Source organism: Crotalus tigris, unplaced genomic scaffold (assembly GCF_016545835.1).
Source record: "Crotalus tigris isolate CLP2741 ecotype Arizona unplaced genomic scaffold, ASM1654583v1 scf7180000019553.37968852642:3898890, whole genome shotgun sequence".
Lineage (NCBI taxonomy): Eukaryota > Metazoa > Chordata > Lepidosauria > Squamata > Viperidae > Crotalus > Crotalus tigris.
In genome coordinates this window covers 2,387,436-2,408,893 of record NW_024097591.1, presented here as the reverse complement: position 1 = coordinate 2,408,893, position 21,458 = coordinate 2,387,436, and the positions used below count along the sequence as shown (strand labels likewise).

General features: G+C 48.9%; 1 protein-coding gene across 15 annotated transcripts in view; it reads right to left on the bottom strand.

Moving 5' to 3' along the window:
• TPM3 (tropomyosin 3) overlaps positions 1–19,543 on the bottom strand; it is a 28,729-nt gene extending 9,186 nt beyond the window's left edge. For 2 of the 15 annotated variants that reach the window (XM_039363563.1, XM_039363564.1), the window contains exons 1-7: positions 19,324–19,540; positions 15,372–15,497; positions 4,365–4,498; positions 3,921–4,038; positions 3,686–3,756; positions 2,573–2,648; positions 350–412 (exon numbers count right to left, since the gene is read on the bottom strand). In XM_039363563.1, the coding sequence (XP_039219497.1) occupies positions 350–412; positions 2,573–2,648; positions 3,686–3,756; positions 3,921–4,038; positions 4,365–4,498; positions 15,372–15,497; positions 19,324–19,437 (702 nt within the window). In that variant the 5' untranslated portion in view covers positions 19,438–19,540. Of the gene's footprint in view, positions 1–349; positions 413–1,469; positions 1,546–2,572; positions 2,649–3,685; positions 3,757–3,920; positions 4,039–4,364; positions 4,499–12,424; positions 12,640–15,371; positions 15,498–19,323 lie in introns of those variants that run through there. The other 13 variants (XM_039363576.1, XM_039363574.1, XM_039363572.1 and 10 more) reach the window with 11 other exon arrangements.
• Positions 19,544–21,458: the final 1,915 nt, after the last annotated feature.

Genomic DNA, 21,458 nt, shown 5'->3' with positions numbered 1-21,458 from the left:
CACAACGTCTGGAGACAAGTCGTTCCACTGATTAATTGATCAGGGACTACAGAACAGCACACCTGGAAGGGACCTTGGAGGTCTTCTAGTCCGGCCCCCTGCTCAAGTAGGAAACCCTATCCTATTTCCGTCCAATCTCTTCTTGAAAAAAACCCCCAATGTTGGGGCATCCACAACTTCTGGAGGCCAGCTGTTCCACTGGTTAATTGTGCTCACTGTCAGGGTTCCAATTCAGCGTTAATAGATAATCTGGTCCTGTTTGGGCTTTGCCCCCCCCTAAACTCAAATCTGTGCTTTGCGCCATTAGCCAGATTCTCTCTCCACACATCCAGCCTCACACGCCACTCACCTCTTTGAGTTTGTCAGTCAAAATCTTGATCTCCTCTTCATACTTGTCCTCTTTTTGGGAGTACTGCAGGAGGGGAAAAAAGAGATGCTCAAGATCCCGCCGTAACCGCGTGTGTCACACTGGCACATCATCCCTCAGAAGTCGGGTCCCTGGCTGGGGGTAGAGACGCCCACCCAGGTAATGTTGGGGTTTATTCTATGCCTCTCAGGTAGAAATATGGACATTTCAGCTGCTCTCTCAGCCCCCAATGAGGGAAGCCGGAGTCCCTTAACGACTGTGTTCTTCACTTAACAACCACAACCAAAACAGTTTGTAAAATCAGGTGCAACTGATTTAATGACCGCCATCGCTTAGCCACATATATTGGGGTCATAAAATGAGCACTACCTATAACTCTATAAACATGTCATAAGTATATATATATTTTTAAAAAAGACAAGAAGCTTAGGAATTTATATAGTTTTATCTTCGTAATATTGTAAGCTGCCCAGTTATCCTGAGTAAGACAGGAGACAAATAAATTTGATAGTAGGTAGGTAGGTAGGCAGGTAGGTAGACAGACAGATATGATAGATATGATATGATAGACAGATAGATAGGATACAGCGATAGGTAGATAGGCAGATGGATGGATAAAAGACAGAAAGATAGGTAGATAGGTGGATGGATGGATGATAGAAGATAGAAAGATAGAAAAATAGATAGGTAGATGGATGATAGAAGATAGATAAGATGGATAGATAGGATACAGATAGATAGAAGACAGATATGATATTTAGATAGATATAGATAGATAGATAGATAGATAGATAGATAGAAACAGACAGATGTGAGATAGACAGACAGATAGATAAATGATAGATGGATAGATGATATAGGTAGATGATATAAAGAAAATAGATAATAAAATTAAAAAGCCATGGAAAGTTAGATTTATAACAGCCGAAGTACAGGTAACACAATTAACCAACAGCTGACCCCAATTGGGTCACTCACGGTTGTTGCCTCAGTAGACCCAAGAAGCCAAAACCCCCAAAAAGGCCACAGAGGGATTTGTGATTTTATTTCCAATCATCATCATCAAGATTTTATTTCTAAGCAGGGAGAGCCCCCCCCCTACCTTCTCCGCCTGAGCCTCAAGTGATTTGAGGTTGTTGGTAACGTTCTTCAGTTCTTCTTCCAACTCTGAACATTTACTGCGCGGGTTGGCAAGGTGGAAAAGAAGGAAAGGATAGAAAAAAAGAAAGAAAGGAAGGAAGGGCCAGGGAGGGAAGGATGGACAGGAGAGAGAAAGACAAAGAAGTGAATCGTTGGGACTGGGGAGGTGGCAGAGACGTTGAAGAGATCCTCTCTGGGACTTTGGCACCTGGTTGCAATTATAAAATATGAAAACCTGCTGCTACTTTTTTGGGGGGGGGGCTTTTTCAGAAATAAAACAGCCCAGGGATATTTTAACCAATGATTTACAGTGACATTTGGAGCTTTTAGAAATAAAACAAGCCCAGGGATATTTTCCACCAATTTTAACCAACGATTTACCTGCCAGTCATACTGGTGTCTGGACTTAGGACCATAATTGTGTGCTCAATGAGCATCGTTAAATCGAGGACTATCTGGAAAGAGGCATCTGATTTTTTTTCCTTGGTTCTTCTCCTCTTTTGTGGTTCTTTTCATGCTAAACGTCCTGCTTGGAACTGCCAACCCCCCCCCATGCTATGGGCTTCCTCAGCCGCAGTGGGAAGGGGGATGGGAATGCCAGGATGCCAGTCTTAATAATAATAATAAAGTTGGAAGGGACCTTGGAGGTCATCTAGTCCAACCCCCTGCTCAGGCAGGAAGCCCTATACCATTCCAGACAAATGGCTTAAGACAGCCAAAGTCCCAAGGAGTAACTCTATGTGGGCACCAGGGCCAGAAGACCAGGATATACAGCTTACAAGCTGCAAGGATGGGTACCAAGATGCCCGCTTGTGCCAGAATCTGGTGGGGGGGGGCTGCCTGGCCCAAACCAGCTACGACAGAAAAGCAAAAATGTAAAATTAAAAAGGAGGAAAAGGCGGACTGGAGACAGCAAGATCGGGGCGAGCCGAGCCCGTAAAGCATCCAAGGCAGCGAGCAGAGGAGGAAAGCAGAGACGTGCACAAAAGAGCCGGGGAGAAAACGAGAATTTTAAGAGCTTCGGCGCTCCGGGAAAGTGAGAGAAAGAAGGAAAGAGGTTAGTACCTTTTCTTCAGCCTGAGAAAGGAACTTCAAGTTCTGATCCATCAGCTGGTTCTGCTTGTTCATTTCTCGCAAACGGCTGGTTTAAGGACGGCCGGAAGGCGCGGGTTCGAAGGGGTGGGGGCCCGGAAAGGAGCAGCCGCGGCGACGGCAACGACAACGGGGGAAAAAGAAGCAAAGCAGCCCGTAAAAGGGCAGGCAGGCAAGGAAAAAAGGGAGAAAAGGAACAATAAAAAAAAATTGGTCACAACAACACATGCTTGGCGGGCGGGGAGCAGATTCAAGGGGTGCATGCCACGGGGTTTGGGGTGGATGGGGTGGGGGGTGGAGAAGGGACTCATTACACGAGGCCAAGAAGCTCAACGGGGGCGTATGTGTGTGTCAAAACGAAAGCCGCAACTCCAGGTGTGGTTGTGTGGAAAGTGGCTTAACGCAGCCCTTGTTGGTGCACCTATCCTCCCCGCCTGTTCAGACATGCAACCAGCAGTCTGGGGCAGGAGGGGGGGGGTGTCTCCAACCTTGGTCACTGTAAAGACTTGTGGACTTCAACTCCCAGAATTCCCCAGCCAGCCAGACTGGATACACATCTTTGTTTCTTGGTGAATTCAGTTGGATACCGGGCGTTGATGTCCAGAAGTCTTAAACTGGCCAAGTTTGGAGACCTGGCTGGGGAATTCTGGGAGTTGAAGTCCACAGGTCTTCAAATGGCCAAGGTTGGAGACCTCTGGTTTGGGGAGAGAAGAAGACCGCTCAATCGAAGCAGGAAGTGGGGTGGTGGGGTGAATTTTAACAGCCGGTGTTCAGGTGCTCGGGGGAATGCGAGGCCCGCCCTGTCGGAGTGACCAACACAATGGGGTTGTAGGCTTTGAATGGGGACATCTCGCTGCGTCCAGCGGTCAGTCCCACCACGTCCTTCCGGGAAAGGCCAAGACGGAAGGACCAACAGAACAGGAAGGAGCAACGTCCAACTCTGTCCCCTTCCATCCTCTCCAGCTTCAGGCCTCATTTAACTGGGAATGGGGGGGGGGCGAAGAGGCAAAAGCCGCTGGTGTTAGCAATCCATGCGGGGAAGGGCAGAGTGGGGGGGGGGTCATGCTGAAGAAGCTGCCCACTCACGATTCAGCCAGCTCGGCTCTTTCCTCGGTCCGCTCCAGATCTCCTTCAATGATCACCAGCTTACGAGCCACCTAGAAGGATCACGAGGGGTTTGCAAAGAGAGTCAACAGCGAAACGACGGAGCCAGCTCGGTCTGGGGGCTGAGACACCGGGCTAGAGACCCGAAATCCCAGATGACCCAGGGGGGAAATTTCCGCAAAAGAAACTAAGGCTGCCAGGACGGAAGGCCACCCACCTCCTCGTACTTCCGGTCGGCTTCTTCAGCGATGTGCTTGGCCTCCTTCAGCTGGATCTCCTGCAGCTCCATCTTCTCCTCGTCCTTCAGGGCTCGGTTTTCAATGACTTTCATGCCCCTGTTGGGGGGGAGGGAGGGAGGGAGGGGGGAAGGAAGAAAGGGAGGAAGGACGAGAGAGGGAGGAAAGAAGGAGGAAAAGGAAGGAAGGAAGGAGGAATGAAAAGAGGGAGGAAGGAAAGGAATAGACAGGGGAAGGGAGAAAGGAAGGAGGGACGTAAAGGAGGGAGGGAGGAAGGAGGGAAGAAAGGAAGAAAGAGACAGGACAATTGTGTGATGACCTGCTTTACAACCCGGCGCTATTACAGTTTTAAATCAGGGATCCCCTGTTCCAAGGCATTCAGAAGCCCCCCTGGCATGCCAAGCAAGCCCCCCTCCTCTACCTACCTCTCGCTCTCGTCCGCAGCCTTCTCGGCTTCCTCCAACTTCTGCAAGGCCGTGGACAGCCGCTCCTGCGCCCGGTCCAGCTCCTCCTCAACCAGCTGGATGCGCCGATTCAAGGACGCCACCTCGGCTTCAGCCTGGGGAGGGAGGGGGGGGAGATCAGGTCATAAATTACCCCCCAACAGAGCAAAGAGCCCCCAGCACTTTACGGCCCTGGGCTCATACGGACCCGGCCCAGGTGGGCGGCTTTCTCTCGTCCTCAGCCGAAATGTTCTGTTGCTAAGCGAGTTTCGTTCCATTTGACAACATTTCCTGCCATAGTTGTTAAGTGAATTTGGCTTGGCTGGTCAGAAGGTCCCAAAAGGGGATTGCACGACCCCCCCCCCCAGGACATGGCAAGTGTCGTAAGTATGGGTCAGCGGCCGAGCGTCTCAATGTTGATCTCATGACCGTGGGGATGCTGCGACGGTCGTAAGAGTGAAAAAACGTTCCTAAGTCTTTCTTTCTTTCTCTTTTTTCTTTTCTTCCCTCCCTCCCTTCTTCTCCTGCCCCTCCTCTTCTCCATCCATCTCCTCCTCCTCCCTCCCTTCTTCTCCTCCCCCTGCCCCCCTGCTCTTCCAGAGCTGCGGGCACCCATCCAGGCCACCATCTGCTGCCCAGCTTAATCCCCACCAATCTTCAGATGCTCTTAGCACAGGCACCTTCCCAGCGGGAGAGTCCTGGGCTGAGGGTGACAAGGTCTCAGCCGCTGATCTGCTGCAGCACCCTTGACCCCGGGGCAGGTTGGAAAGAAGCACCAGCCTGGCCAGCTGGTGGACAGGAGAAGACAGGGGGGTCTCCCTTGCAAGGCTGGCGTTGCTTCAAGACCATACCGGTTGCTATAGGTGTTGGCTGCTTTGGGAGCTAAATCCAGAGATCGCTTAGTTTTTTTTTAAAGGCAGACTTGGCAATTTTAAGAAAGTGGACTTGCACTCCCAGAATTCCCCCAGTCAGCAGGCTGGCTGGGGGATTCTGTGAGTCGAAGTCCACCCCTCTTAAAGCAGGCTGGCTGGGGGGATTCTGGGACTTGAAGCCCACCCCTCTTAAACCAAGACTGAGAAACAATGGGACAGGGCCAAGCAACTGCAGACCCCGATTTGCAATTTCATTCATTTGCCAGGGAGTTGTTTTTTTTTGGTGTTTTTCTTTTTTTAAGAAAAAATTTCCGCAGCTCTTCACAACTATTTGGGGAGTGGGGGGAGGGAATCTGCTGGACTTCAACTGCTGGGAATGTCACCCCTCAAGAGGGCAACTGTGGTTGTGGTTGTGTGTGTGTGATAAGACCGCTCCTGGCATCCAGAGCCTACCCCCTCCCCCTTATGGGAATCCAGCAGAAAACTTGGGGAAACTCCACTGCCCCCCCGTTTGCAAAATTGCTTCCTGAGCCAGTTCTAGAAGCCCCCCCCCCTGCTGCCGTCCCCAAGGAGCCTCCTTGCAAGCAGACAAAGGAAGTCAGCCACAACTGGAGGGGGCAAAGGAATGTGAGAGCGCCAGCCAGCCGGGAAGGCGTGGGAACAGGGCCAGCGCTGCCCCAGAGCCAAGTCCGCAGGGAGGGGCTCCAGAAGGAAGGGGCACCCTCCGATGAGGACTGGAGACTAAACCATACGAGGTGGCAGGAATTGGGTATGTCTGGCTGAATGAAAAGAAAGAGTAGAGGGGCTGCCCCAAAGAAGGGGGGAGGGCCCACCTCTCTTCTCCAAAGTGCCTGAAGGCAGGACAAGGAGCAACGGATGGAGACTAATCAAGCAGAGAAGCAACCTGGAACTAAGGAGGAATTTCCTGAGAGTATCCAGTGGAACAGCTTGCCACCAGATGTTGTGGGTGCTTCATCACCGGAGGTTTTTAAGAAGAGACTGGACAGCCCCTTGTCTGAAATAGTCTAAGCTAGGCTCTCCTGCTTGAGCAGGGGGTTGGACTGGAAGACCTCCAATGTCCCTTCCAGCTCTATTTTGATTGAAATATGTAAACTATAACAGTGTTGGGAGAAGGGACCGTGAAGGTCTTCTAGTCCAACCCTTTGCTCAAGCAGGCAGCCCTAGATCATTTCAATCAATCAAAATAGAATAGAATAGAATAGAATAGAAATAGGAAATATGGAATAGAATAGAAATAGGAAATATGGAATGGAATAGAATAGAATAGAATAGAATAGAATAGAATAGAATAGAATAGAATAGAATAGAATAGAATAGAATAGAATAGGGCTTTGATTTGATTTGATCAGGATAATAGGATGAAACTGATGCTAGATGCAGAGTGGACCTCTTAGCCCCACGCTGGATGGTGCATGACGTTGGCACAGCTGCGTGTTCCCCACTAACAGCCTGGCACCGAAACATTGTGGTGACCTGGTAAGAGGCAACGTCTTCAGACATCTGCAAATTTCCATGCCAGGCTGCTTGTCAACCCCAGCAATGTCAGGATGTTCGGCTTTTTCCGCCTGTCAGCTTTAATCTCAACCCTCTTTTCTGTAATGTGGTCACCAAAGCTAGGATGCTGCATTCCAGGTGTGGTCTTAAGCTTAGCCACTTTAAGATGCCTAGACCACAACTCCCAGTATTTCCCCAGCTAGCAAATTCAAATCATGGGGACTAGAAACCTGCTCAAGCAGAAGCCAAACTCAAGGGAACAGAATCCCCAGCAGAATCTGTCTGGCAAAGCTTGAAAACGATTGTTTCTCTTTTAAGCATCTTTTAAGCCAAGCTTTATCAGCAGGACTTAAAAGGGATTTTATCACAGGATCCCTCGGCTAATTTTGCATCATCATCGATGCTATCACACAAGCCCACACAAGCCCAAAAGGCAGCTGGAGATCTGTTTCCAGACCCCCTCCCCAAACGAACGTGCAACAGGACAGTGTCGAAATGAAAGAACGCCCCGGGTCAGCCAGCCAGATGTTTTTCAAAGACTCAGCCACATCTGCAGGCTCTCGGTGGGTGCTACGTGGGGGATCTGCAAGCTGAGGGACAGGCTGTGAGGCTGTTGCAAGGGGGGGTCTCCTTGGTCCGGCAATGTCTCCCCCCCCACCCCCAGGCAGATTTCGGCAGCCAGCCAATGTGGGAACCAGGTCGCTTCAAATAACCTTGCCCAAACCCATCAGCCGGGCTTCTGACAGGGGGGGGGGTCTCCAAAATTTGCAACTTTGAAGACTTGTGGACTTCCACTCCCAGAATTCCCCAGCCAGCCTGCCTCAAAATGGGTGGACTTCAGCTCCCAGAATTCCCCAACCAGCTTGCTTTAAGACAGGCGGGCTTCAACGCCCAGAATCCCCCAGCCTTTTAAGAGATTTGGACTTCCACTCCCAGAACTTGAACCCAGAGCAAAATGGGATTCCCTGACTCAGCCTTATCCAGCAGATATTGGACAGCGGCCTGCTCAAAAAAGCAGATCTGTTTTTTTTCCAACAAACCACAGACCCCCCACCCACCCACCCACCCCCTTAAGCAAAGTCAAGGCCCTCCCGGGCACCAGACCCGCCTTGTTTACCTCTGGGCTGCTCCCATAAAGTCTGAAAAGAAGATAGGGGGGGGGGCTGGGAACCAGGCAAGGGTGGGTGGGGGGGTGGACGGAGATTGACCGATCGCTTCCCAGCCCAGACTCCCTGTCTCCCTTCTTCGGAGGAAGACCAGCCTGCTATAAATCTTTTTCCCCCCTCTCCCCAAAGTCCTGCTGACAACCCCCCCCCCCTTTTCTCAAGCTGCTTCCCATCCCCATCAAAATAAAAAAAGTGGAATTTAGGAGAGACAGAGAGGAAGAAAAAAAAAAAGAGAACAGTCTATCTGTGGGCTTGGAAAGCTTTTGCACAGAAGCACCACAAAGGCTTTTTTTTTTTTTGAGGGGGGGGGCGCTTGAAGGACCCGCAAAAGGGAGAACAGAGGAGCCTCTGTGCCAGCAGTGGCCAGGACAAAAGAAGTCACAGAGCTTTGAGTGGGGGGGGTGTCTGGGGGGGGGGGAGAAGAGAAGAGGCCTAGAAGATTTTATTCATCCTTACATGTTAATCCCCAGTAGTTCTGCTTGATTTTCCTATCTCTGCAAAGAGCTCACTCATACTCACACACACACAGAGACACATACACAAACGCGCATGCACAAAAAGGGAGGGCTGCTGAACAAGGAGGGGGGAATCGGTCAATGCAGAATAGAGCTGGAAGGGACCTTGGAGGTCATCTAGTCCAACCCCCCTGGGCTCGAGTAGGAGACCATATACCATTTCAGACAAATGGCTGTCCAGTCTCTTCTTAAAAACCTCCTTCTGGAGGCAAGCAGTTCCCCTGATTAATTCTTCTCATTGTTAGGCAATTTAAGGCGCGGGGCGAAGCGAATCCGACTTCCCCATTAACTCTTGCTTGTCACGACGGTCACAAGAGGGGATTGCAGGATCCCCGGGACGCTGCGGCCGTCGTAAACACGAGTCAGTTTCCAAGCGTCTGAATTTGAACCAGGGAGCTGCGACGGTCTTAAGTGCGGAAAACGGCCCTAAGTCCCCTTTTTTTCAGCGATGTTGTAACTTCCAATGGTCACTAAACGACTACCTGAATCTAAGGCAGTGGTTCTCAACCTGTGGGTCGGGACCCCATTTGGGGTCAAATGACCATTTCATGGGGGTCGCCAAACCACACTGTCCGCCATTTTTTTCCCTTTTCCCTAGCTGTTCTACTCCCTCTTATTGGTGGCCACACCCACTTGGGGGTCACCACAACATGGGGAACTGTATTATGGGGTCACAGCATTAAAAAGGTTGAGAACCACTGATCTAAGGTTTGTGCTAGGTCAAGAGATTTAACCACCATGAAAGGATTTAACCAGGCCCCTTTTCCTGTTTCTTAATAAAGAGGAAGTCCCCGTTTCCCAGGTCACTTTCTACAACACCCCTATTAGCAGAAACCCACACTCAAGCCAAGTATTTATAATATTTACTTTTTCTCCATAAGTGCAGATAAGAAAGCGGGCAAGGGACAAACTCGGGACGGCTGGCACAACAACACGGTGACTAAAAACTCTCCAGACAAGGAAGTCGAGGGCGTAAAAAAAAACAAGAACTGGCAGGTGTTTCAGATCCACACCTAAGCGATGAAAGCATTCCTGATTTTTCTAGGGCGCTCTTTAAAAATAAAAATCACTGGTTTTTGCCAAGGGGTTAAGCAAATCACTGAGAAAGTTGCAACTTTTGACTCCAGCACCCTGCCAAGTTTATAAATCCACGGCGGTGCATTTTGCTGCAACATTTTGCTGCAACGGTCGTAAGTGCGAGGATGGGATTAAAGTTGGCTGTGTCGTCATTTCAAACAGCCACTGAACAAACCATCGTAAATCAAGGACCAGCTCTAGATAGTAATCACCTGTACAGCTTCAGAGTACACACTAACCCCTATTTTTAGGAAACTAAAAAAAACCCGGTTTTTTAAAAAAAGTTCATTATTGCTTTTCTCCAAATGCATTAGTAAAGGACGACCAGACCAGACGCCGGAGCCACACACGCACACAGACACACATGTACAAAAAAGGGCAAGCTGGGCTTTTGGCCGAATCTGCCATTCTACAAAAAAAAAGGGGGGGGAGAACCCCATCTTCCCTAATTAAAAGAAAGAGAAAAAAATTAATTGGGATCCACCCCAAGGCTTTATCTACTGCCATAGGAAGAGAGTTTGGTTTTAAGTTGGCTGTTAATACAGAATGCACATTTCCCCCCCCCCACGCTGTTGTAAGGATGAAAAATGCCAACACACACACACACACACACACACACAGACAGAGAGTGTGTCAGCAGGCTTGTGTCACCCCCTCCCACCCCCAGCTTGATCTGGGCTGTACAAAAGAGCGAAAGAATGGAGAGATTCAAGTGACACACACACACACACACACACACAAAACACACACACCCACACCCACACCCTCTAACCAGGCAGGAAACAGGGCATCATCTCCACCCCTCCCTGGGCACGGCCTGGACGGCTGCCCCATTTCCTAAATAGGCAAAAGGAACCACTGCCACTGACCCACTTCCCTCCAGGAAAGAGAACGCCTCTCTGAATTAATTCTGATTTTTATATATATATATATATAAAGGCACAAGGATGCTCCAATGCCTCTCTGAATTTATTCTGAATTTTTTTTTTGGGGGGGGGAGTAAAGACAGATGCTCCATTGGTACAGCAGGGGGGGGAAACTCTCAGCCTTGCACGCTGCTTCCCGGCCTCCAGATGTCGTAAAAATCTCTTTTTTTAATTTCAGTTTCCCAGCACTAAGGATAAAAAGATTCCCCCACCCTTTTTTTTTACTTCTTCTTCTTCCTTAATCCGATTCCATTTTACGGCCTGGGTTGAGAGGGCTTAATGGGATACCTTCCTGTTTTTAATCTCTCAGTCTCGCCCTTCCGCAGCCGAGCCTCGCTGTCTACCTGATCCCTTTTAGCAAAAGCCAGGATCACCCATCCATCCATCCGCCCTTCCTCCTTGCAAGTTCCCCCAATCTAAACTCTGATCCTTTGGGGGGGAGATCTCCCTTTCTCTCTCTCTCTCCTGCAAGGGATCTAGCTGCTTCTGCTATCCAGCCCCCCTCCACCCCTCAATCCTTTTTAAAAAAAGGGAGATACTAGATCCCCGGGGTCCTATAGGAAGGGGGGGAAAAATATTAAACTCAGGTTAAATATGTTTTGGAGGCCTGAGGGCAGACTGGGGTGGGGCAGCGGAAAGAGACAGCTGCTCCACACCAAAGGAACCGAATGAAGACATTGCTGACTAAATGTATATTAAAAAATTTGATTTCTATCACGATTGGATCTCTCCATGCACAATTTCGGAAGGGGGTTAAGGCACGGGGGTCTTCCCTCTCCTAGCAAAGCAGCTAGTTGTACAACCTGCCTGGGACCACACACCCAGGGAGGGGTAAATTATTATTCCAGACAAGCCAACTTGAGTCATGCGTGGGTGGGGAGAGATAGATCAAGCCTCCAGGTTCAAAGGCAGTGTACCAGATGTCAGGAAGACCACAAGGTAATTTGAAGGAAGCAGCTACCTAGGGCTTCTGGTGGAAAGGCATCTTGGAACCAGATTAGAGTCTGCTGCTAGTAAAGATGGGTGGAAGAGAACCTCCAGGGACAGGGAGGGTCTATCCCCAAGGATCCTTGGGGATGCAGCAGAAAGTCCAGGGGAAAGGATCTGAGACAGCAAAGAATGCTCTCCTTGTCTTGCTCACAGCCTCCCCTGGTGGGATGAAGCTTCCCACTAGGTTCCAACCATATTCTGCACACCAGGAGATGGGCACTCTTCCCATGCTCAAAGGCAACATTGCTGCGAAGGTGAAGCATTTCATTAGCAAAGGCTGGGAGCCCACTAGTCTGTTTCCTTCCAGAAGTAACCCAAGATTAAGGAAAAAAAGGATGACAACCAGGGCCACTTTCAGAGGGGTGTACTTCAACTCCCAGAATCCCCCCAACCAGCCAGGTCCTGTTCTAAACACAAGGCCGACCACAGGGGATTCTGGGAAGCACCCCCACCCAGGTTGTCTTCCCTCACTGGGTCCCCATGATTTGAGATGTCACCAACAGCATTTGCAGAATAGCTACAGGCAGGGGATTATGGGAAACAACCCACTCCCCCTTTAAAGCATCTCCTCCAAAGCATTCTGGGAAATCCCTTCCCCCTCCTTTAAAGCCTCCCCATCAGTTTGGCGAGCTGCAAAGTCATCAGGGAAACCACCCATCCCTTTGAGGGTCCCCAACAACAGGGGATTCTGGGTAAAAGCCCCCCACTCTTCCAGCATCACCCCATCAGCTTTGCTAGCCACAAAGCATTCAGGGAAACCCCCTCCCCATTTCTAAGCTCTCCCCACCTTGACCAGCCCCAAGGCACTCTGGGAAACCCCCTCCCCCTTTCCTAAGTCATCCCCACCTTGCCCAGCCCCAAAGCATTCTGGGAAGACCCCCCCGCCCTCGAGGGGACGGGAATTCTGGGAGAAGAGCTGCCCCCAGCCTCTCCCTCGCCCCCCGGCCTCGCGCGGGGGATTATGGGTCCCCCCCAGCCCACCTGCTCGCGGGCGCGCCGCTCGGCCTCGGCCTCCCGCTGCAGCCGCTCGGCGCGCTCGTCGGCCTCGTCGGCGTGCTGCTGCAGCACCTGGATCTTGCGCTTCACCGCCTCGATGGTGGTCGCGCCCGCCATGACCGCCCCAGCGCCTCTGCCGCTCCTGCCGCCGCCCGCCCTCAAATACCGGGGCGCGCCCCGCCCCGTGACGTCACGCGCCCCGCGGGCCCCGGATGACGACGACGACGCCCTGCGCCCGTTGCCCTAGAGACCGGCGCCGCTCCGCCCCGCCCTCCCGCCACAAATACTGGGACGCGCCACGCCCCCTCGTGACGCCACCACGCCCAACCTGACTTGCTAGAGGATTCTGGGAGTTGAAGTCCGCCCCTCCTAAAGCAGGCTGGCTGGGAATTCTGGGAGTTGAAGTCCTCCCCAATTAAAGCAGACTGGCTGGGGGATTCTGGGAGCTGAAGTCCACCCATCTCTAAACTGCTGAAGTTTTGAAACAGTACAATTAATACCCCTTTGACAACACAGCCGTGACGCCTGAATTGGCCCCTGTTCCTATGGGGAGCATTGCTCTGATCAATGGGATGAATTCTTTCCAGCACAGTCAGTTGATCGATCAGTGGAACTAGGGGGAAAAAAGGGGCAGAAAAATCAGAATTTGGGGGAAAAATGGTTTGAAGGGTGCGAGATACACAAATAGACATATATGGGCATATATGGAACGTGGAATTAACCTACAGCATCTGTGGGTTTTTCCGTGGGACTGGAAAACATTCCTTTCTGGTGAGGTCCTCTCTCTTTTTTTTCTTTTTTCTGCTACGAGAACACACAGAGACACACAGGCAGGACCACATAAATTCTTTCCCCCTTAGAAGATCAGTGGAAGATCTGAAAATCTGTTTCCTACTGGTTTACTTTTCGCTGCATTATTTATAATTGGAATGGGAGGTTAAAAAAAAAAAAACAGCCAGAAGAGCAGGTTATGGTCCATTAAAGCTTAGCTGTAATTATGATTTATTTCTTTTAAAGTGTCAGGGGTGTTTTTGTGTCTAACTGTTGTGCCCGGTGGAAACTTTGGCTGCTGTGTTTGAATGGTGACATCAGTATTTGTCATGTCTTCTGGACTGGGAAGTTAGCTTCTGTACTAAAACAAAATCAACAAAGAGCTGCCTTAACAGCCAGGCTTAGCTCCCTGAGAATTTTGGATTACATGTTTCTTTTTATTTTCAAGTATCTAGTCCTTGTGAAGGTGCACTTGGAAATGTAGATCAATTTAGAACCTGCAAGACTTTTTTCTTCATGATCAGTTTAGACTTTGCAGATAGATAGATAGATAGACAGACAAACAGAGAGACAGACAGACAAACACTTCTTTTTGGAGCTACGGTATTTTCTCCTTCCTAATCAGAGTTTCTAATTTCCCGCTCTGCAAAATGGACCAGCCATGGGAAATGAGTTGGCCGAATCTTCCCTACAACTTTTTCTGGACCTTTCATCCCCCTCCTTAGCCCGGCTTTGCACTTTGCCTCCGAGAACCGCCAAGCATTCCTCGCCCTGCCAGGCTGTCCTCTCAAGATGATTCGCACCCTCTTCAGGGTCTCCTCTCTGGATGGCTGGCATGCCTAAGGAAAGACGCTAAGCCTTCGCTGTCCGCTTTCCTTGCCAGCTGGCGTCTCAATCAGGGCTTCTCCACCACGGAAGCTTCCAGATGGGGGGACTTCAACTCCCATAATTCCCCAGCCAACCTGCTTTAAGAGGGATGGAGTTCTATTCTATTCTATTCTATTCTATTCCTATATTCCATTCCATTCTATTCCATTCTATTCTATTTTCTATTCTATTCTATTTCTATATTCCATTCTATTCCATTCCATTTTCTATTCTATTTTCTATTCTATTTCTATATTCCATTCTATTCCATTCCATTTTCTATTCTATTCTATTTTCTATTCTATTCTATTCTATTCTATTCTATTCTATTCTATTCTATTCTATTCTATTCCATTCCATTCCATTCCATTCCTCTATTCTGTTCTCTCTTGTCCTGTCCTGTCCTGTTCTATTCAACCAATGTCTCACCTCGCCACAGAAACGTAGACCTCCATTGTGGCTGTAGGTCAAGGTCTGACCTGTATTTAAGCACCCCAAAACTCAACCCCACTCTCTTCACATTCTCCCCCTCCCCAATGGAGAACGGTCCAATGGCGCCCCCTCCAGGTAGAAGCTGGAAGGGAAAGGAAGGAGTTTCCCCCCCCCCCTCGGAGGCGATGACAGCCCGTGGGTCCATCCAAGTACTTTGGGGTGATAAATCTGTACACAGCTGATCCCCTCTGAATGGCACCCAACAGCTGCACAAGGCGCTGACAGCCCTTCAGTGCGTGACAGACGGCTGAGCCAACCCACCGGGAGGAAACCGAGGCCGGGTTGGCCTGGCAAAGGCCCGCCAACTTTGTGACAAGGAGCTCGGCCGTCGATGGGGGCACAGCCGGCGTGGCGGGCATTCCCAGCTCAACTTCAAGAGACATTCTCCCTTGGGCTTCCATTTATAGGCAGGGGAGACACGCCTGCTGCCAGTCGCTTGCCCGAAATGATTTAGGTGGGGTCTCCTGCCTGAGCAGGGGTTGGACTGGATGACCTCCAAGGTCCCTTCCAACTCGCTTAAGAACTGCAGGGACTGGCTGAACGACTGCAGCCCAAAAAAATCAAGTCGTAAATGGGGGGACGGTCCCTATGATGAGACGCATTTTGAGAGATGGAAGCGGCCTCCCAGTTGTGGCCGTAAGCCGAGGACTACCTACAAAGAGGACCGGACTCTCTCCGGGCTCGGCTGGGGCATCTGGGTGTTGTAGTCCAGCCTTTTGCTGCAGTCCTGCAGAGACGGCCCTTAGCCTTTCTCCTCACCAGCATCCCCAGCCTGTTCCCCCCCCCCGTGTTTTGTACGTACGTCGGCCGCCTTTTTCTCGGCCACTTCCAGCTTCTCCTGAGCGTCTTTCAGGGCCTCTGAATATTTGTCCAACTCATCTTCTGTCCCTTTCAGCTTCTTCTGCATGGCGACCAGCTCGTCTTCCAGCTGCGAGGGGGAGGAGAGGAAAGGGGGAAATGGGTTATCTGGGGTCCCGAATGGGGTGTGGGAGTCTGCTGGGAAAGTGGGGGGGGGGTGTTCTCAGTTGGATCCTTCTGTCCATCCCTATCCCTCCCTCCCTCCTTCCCTTTCTTCCTTTCTTCTCCCTCTTCCTCCTCCTCCTCCTCTTCCTTTCTTCCCTCCTTCCTCCCTCTTCATCCTCCTCCCCTTCCTTCCTCTCTCCCATCTTTTTTCCTCCTCTCTCCCTCCCTCCCTCTCTTCTTCCCACCATTTTCCTTCCTTCCTTCCCCCCCCATCCATCCATCCATCCATCCATCCATCTGTCCTATTCTATTCTATTCTATTCTATTCTATTCTATTCTATTCTATTCTATTCTATTCTATTCTATTCTATTCCATTCCATTCTATTCTATTCATATTCCAAATTCTATATTATATTATTATTTCTACTCTACTCTACTCTACTCTACTCTACTCTACTCTACTCTACTCTACTCTACTCTACTCTACTCTATTCTATTCTATTCTATTCTATTCTATTCTATTCTATTCTATTCCATTCTACTCTGCTCTGCTCTGCTCTGCTCTGCTCTGCTCTATACTCTATTCCATTCCATTCATTAAAATTCTCTGCTACCCATCACCCCTATAAGGCGACTCCGGGTGGCTTACAATTCACAAAGACAGGAGTAGAAAGATAATTAAAATATTAAAACTACACTCATTAAAATATCCCAATAACGGGAACAGCCTCATTCTTAAAGCCGGCCATCCAAGAAGGCTGCAGCTTTGCACGCTGAGATCAGAGGGCAGTTCGTCCCCATCAAATCTGTGCCAGCTAATCTCCTTCCTCTGTGTGTATGTGTGTGTGTCATTGTGTAACCTGAGCTTTGCCTGGAAATAAAAACCAGGGAGGGAGGGAGCCACCCCAGTCTATTGTCAGCTGCATGCTCACCCCCAAACCTCGCAGAGTATGACCCCCCTCCCCTCCCCTCCATCTCTTCCCTGCCGAGGCTTTGCTCAGCCGGACCAAATAAGCAACCGGATATGAGCTTTGCATGGTCTTTCTCACTGCCCACAGGTGCCACGCCACTCCGGCTGCCCGCCACATTATGCCAACATGTGCCTTTCTTGCCCCCCCCCCTGCAGCCACCCACACCAAGATGAATGTGGTCAGATCTCAGAATGTGCTCTCCGAGTGTCTCAGCAAAAAAAAAATCACAGGGCGGTCTCTGAGCATACGCCGAGTGCGCACAGGTTTACGGCACACGACAGCTGCAGCGAAATGTTAAAATGCTTCTTGATGTTGTGTTTCTGAAACACGCACCATGGAGGAAATTCCCCAGCTGGCAAAGGGCAAAGAACAGAGGGAGCCTCTGAACATGTGCAGAAGGCACTTGAAACTGCCAAGGGGGAGAAGGAGAAGAAGGAGGAATAACTCAGCCCCAATTCTAAAGACATGGATTTGCAAAGCAATCGGAACAAAGAGGGCTAAGTGCACTTTGCAGTAGCTCAGAAACTCTATCTTTTTCTGTCTCTCTTTCTTTCACTCTCTCTTTCCTTCCTTCCTTCCTTCCTTCTCTCTTTCTTTTTTCCTTTCCTTCCTTCCTTCCCCCTCTAATCCATCCTTCCTGCCCCCTTCCATGTCAGCTTGTCTTTCCTTCCTTCCTTCCTTCCTTCCTTCCTTCCTTCCTTCCTTCCTTCCTTCCTTCCTTCCGTCTCTCTCCCTCCTTCCCTTTCTGCCTCTCTCTCTCTCATATCCACTTCCTCTCTTCTCCCATCCCTGGAGAAACAGTCTTGTGGCTAAGCCCACAATCAATTAATTTAGTGTCCCAGTGTTGGCAAGGTTACCTGAGGCCACTTAGTCTAACCCCCTGCTCAGCCCATCTTCACATTCCAGCATCCATGCCAAGTAACTGTCCAGCTCCACATTCAAAAAGAAAAAGGCCATCATCTTTCTGGGATATTCCTGCCACTCTCCACCCCCTTTAGTCTTAGGAATATATTCTTTTGTAACATAAAAATCTGCCGTAATGTCTTAAGTTAATTTAACTAAAATTAAGTTGAGTTACGTTAGGTTCACTCAGCTCAACTTAATTTTACTTTACTAATTCAACTCAACTTAAATTTTACTTTGTTTTACTTTACACACTCAACTCAACTTAATTTTGCTTTACTAACTTAACTCAACTTAATTTTACCCTACTAATGTAACTCAACCCGACTTAAATTTTACTTTATTTTACTTTACAAACTCAGCTTAATTTTACTTTATTAACTCAATTCAAGTCAGCTCAAGTCAACTCAATCTAAATTTTACTTAATTTTACTTTACTAACTCAACTTAACTTAACTTAAACTCCATTATTTTCTCTCCTGCCCTCTAGAATGAATGAGAAGAGATTTTTGCCCTGATCTTCCTTCTGTTGTTTTGCAAAGACCTGGTGGCAACATGGGAACCAAACGAGTTTAATAAAGAAATTAAAAAAAAAAATATGTCCATCACATCTACCCTCAATTGTCTTTGCTCAAGGCTAAAAGACGCCAGCACTTTCCATCCTTCAGCTTAATTCCTAATCTCCTGTTCAGCCTCGTTCGTTCCCTTTCTCCACTGCATGCCAACTTTTTTCTGACTTTTTTTTTAACTCCTGGAAGTCAGCACCTTAAAAGGCACGGTCCACCCAAAGTTAAAAAAAAACATAAAATAGATTTGTTCCCTCCCTTGGTTACCCTTTTGTTGATGCGGCTTCGAAGAAAATAGATTTATTACGTCATTTTTAAGGCAATTTAAAATTGCCATATTTATTTTTCACGAAGCCACTCTGACAGTGGACAAAAATTATTCCCAAATCTTTTGCACGTCTCCCGAGTACAAGCCGAATCCCTCATCAAAGAATTAAGCCTTTCGTTTCTGTTTTATAAAAAGGAGCTTTGGGTGAAATTAATTTGCTGGCTTTTAACTTATTTTGCGGATCAATCATCTGAGGTTTTCTGTTGCCTGGCTAAATTGGGGAAGGGGGTCTCCAACTCCGATCGGCGTTCTCTCCTCTTTTTCCTCCAAAGCACGGGTCCAGTTTGACCAGTTTACCCAGTGGAGGGGATTTTTGATGGGCAATTTTACAGATTGGCCTGCCCATCTAATTTATATTTAAACATTTTTATCAAGAAGAACAGATGGAAAAATAAAGTTTTCTTGGCTCGTTTCAATAGCCCTCTGAAGCCAAAAAGCAAACTTTTGAGAGTTTTCCTTCCCGGTAAAAGCTTTAATGCAGCTTAAAATTGCAAGAGGAATTTTAATAAAGGCAGGAATATTCCTGCTAATTTTTTTTTTTTTTAATTTATAAGCTCACGATGGTTCCTGTTAAATGCAAGGTTTCCCAAATTGGAGATTGCTGGGATTGAGGACCAGATCGTTATTTTAGTCTAAATCCCAGATTCCTTTATAGGACAAACCTAAGCCAGGGGTTTTTTTGGGGGGGGGGGGTTATCTGGAATTTGGGAAAAACACTGGATTTTAGGCACATTTGCTGGGCTCAGCCCCAAATCAAGAATTATTTACCCCTTGCTCCCAAGCAAGGAGAAATAAAACCCAAAGTTGGTCTGACTCTCAAAAGACAGATTCTCTGTCTGTCCATACCCTCCCTGGAGTGACAAAACAGCCCTGTGAGGTGGGACAGACCCAAAGCAAAGAGGAAATCGCTGCATCCGGGCGAGCCAAGGTGGTCTAGGTTTCGGAAGCCTCAAGCTGCTAGTCCTCAAGCCTCCTTTTTCGCCCTTTTTCTCTCTCTAAACCAGGTTTATCCTGGCCCCCACCTGCTTGCTTCTCTCCTCGGCGTGTTTCTGCTCCGTCTCAGCTTGCTCTGCCCGGTCCAAGGCATTTTCCTTGTCCAGTTTCAGCATCTGCATCTTCTTCTTGATGGCTTCCATGGTGCCGGAGGGCGGGGGGCACGCAGGCGGGCAAGCGGAGAAGCTGGACTGATGGGCAAAGTGGCACGGGGGGCGATTGCAATCGGCCGATCGCCCCCTCTGCTCTTTTTATAAGGGCCCCCTCCTTCCAGCTGGCGCACCAGTCTTCCCTTTCTGGGATTTGGCCACCCGGGTAGGGGGCGAGATCCTTTTCCAGGGACCCCCCCCCAATCTCCCTCCCTCCTCCATTGTCCTCCGAGGCCGAGGGAGATGTTTGCAGGCTGAGGACAATGGCCATATTTGGCCCCACTGGGTGGACAGCTGGTTGCTACTAATAGACTTCCCAAAGTGGGGAAAAAGGCCAGCAGGAGGGGCAGGGCTGTGTGTGGGGGGGGAAGCTTTGTTCCTGGAGAGGAAGGGCAGGGAGGACGGTCTCCCCAAAAGCCGAGCACGGCGAATGCCGGAACTGGTTTTCCTACACTTTGCAGAGGGTGGACTAGATGACCTTTGGGGGATGCTGGTCTGCAGCTTTACAGACACCTCCTGCTAGAACAGAGAGGGCTCCGGGTAGTTCTCAACTTACAACATTCGGACTTACGACGGCACTGGTGGCTCCAGCCCCAACCCAACCCGTTGGGGGTTTATTTCATAAACCACGATCAAACAAGCCACAGCTTAGCCAGCCTCTCAAGACGGGTCCAGTTCTGTAAGATCCAGGGACAGTTCTTTTTTGTTGTTGTTGTTCTTGGTTTGTTTTTAACTTTATTCAGTTTCCGCAAAAAAAGTGAAATCTAAGAAATCGGCGAAAGAGAGAGAGATGGGAAAAGGAAGAAGGGAAAGATTAAAAGTCGAAAAAGGGAAAGAAGGAATAGGATGGAAAAAAGAATAAGTTCCGAGTCTCTTTGGAACAGATCCAAAGATGAGGTGTCTCTAAAATTAGCAATAATACACAGTATTTCGTCATAAACCATTCCAATTGTCAAACATCCCCCCCAATTAAAGTTTCCTTTAAATCCCATGGTGGTTTAAACAAAGAGAGATATATTTCTTTCATCAAAGAGTCAAAAATCTCTTTTAATTTTCTCCTGAGAAAGCCAAATTAGGAAAAAAAAAAACCCATCCTCAGCTCTGAGACTTGCAAGCAAAAATCTAGCTCTTCGAGGAAAGCGGAATTGCAAAGGGATAATTAGCCTGCCCTCTGGTGGCCAGGCCGAGTAGGGCAGGCGGAGGCAGGACATTGCAAAAATTAGCCTAAATAAAAATAATCAGGGTCCACTTCTGGGTGCATCTCAACCCCCCCTTCTCTTGCTAGAGGCAAAAAACGGGGTGCAACCCCCCCTAAAACGGAATAGAACTGAATGGCTTTTGAAGCTTCATGGAAATTGCATGGGAATAAGGGCCTGCCCTCTGGTGGCCGTTTCAGGTATGGCAGGCAAAGAGAAGAAATTGCATATGCTCCCTTGTCTGTAGGTTGTCCTTCACTTACGACCAGTCGTTTAGCGACGGTCCGGCTGCAAAAGTTTGCATATATTTAGTCTGCAAACAGAGCTGGGATCTCGGACCGGTGCATGCCAGCAGCCCTGCGAGGTAGGCTCGGTTAGCAAAACCGACCCTGCAGGGATTCCAGCAAAGTTGTTTTTTTGTGATGGCGTTTAGGAACAAAATAAAACTCTGTGGTTGTAAGCTGCCCAAAGTCCCTTTGAAACGAGATAGGCAGCAACTAAATTTTATAAATAAAATAAATAAAAATGTTAAAAGCCTCTTTAAGTTAACAGGAGAACAGAGTTGGAAGGGACCTTAGAGGTCTTCTAGTCCAACCCCTACTCAGGCTAGGAGACCCTCTACCATTTCAGACAAAATGGCTGTCCAGTCTCTTCTTTAAAAACCTCCAGTGAGGAAGGAAGGAAGGAAGGAAGGAAGGAAGGAAGGAAGGAAGGAAAAAAGAATAGCAGATCAGAACAGAGCTGGAAGGGACCTTGGAGGTCATCTAGTCCAGCCTCCTGCTCAGGCAGGAATCTCTCTACCATTTCAGACAGTCCAGT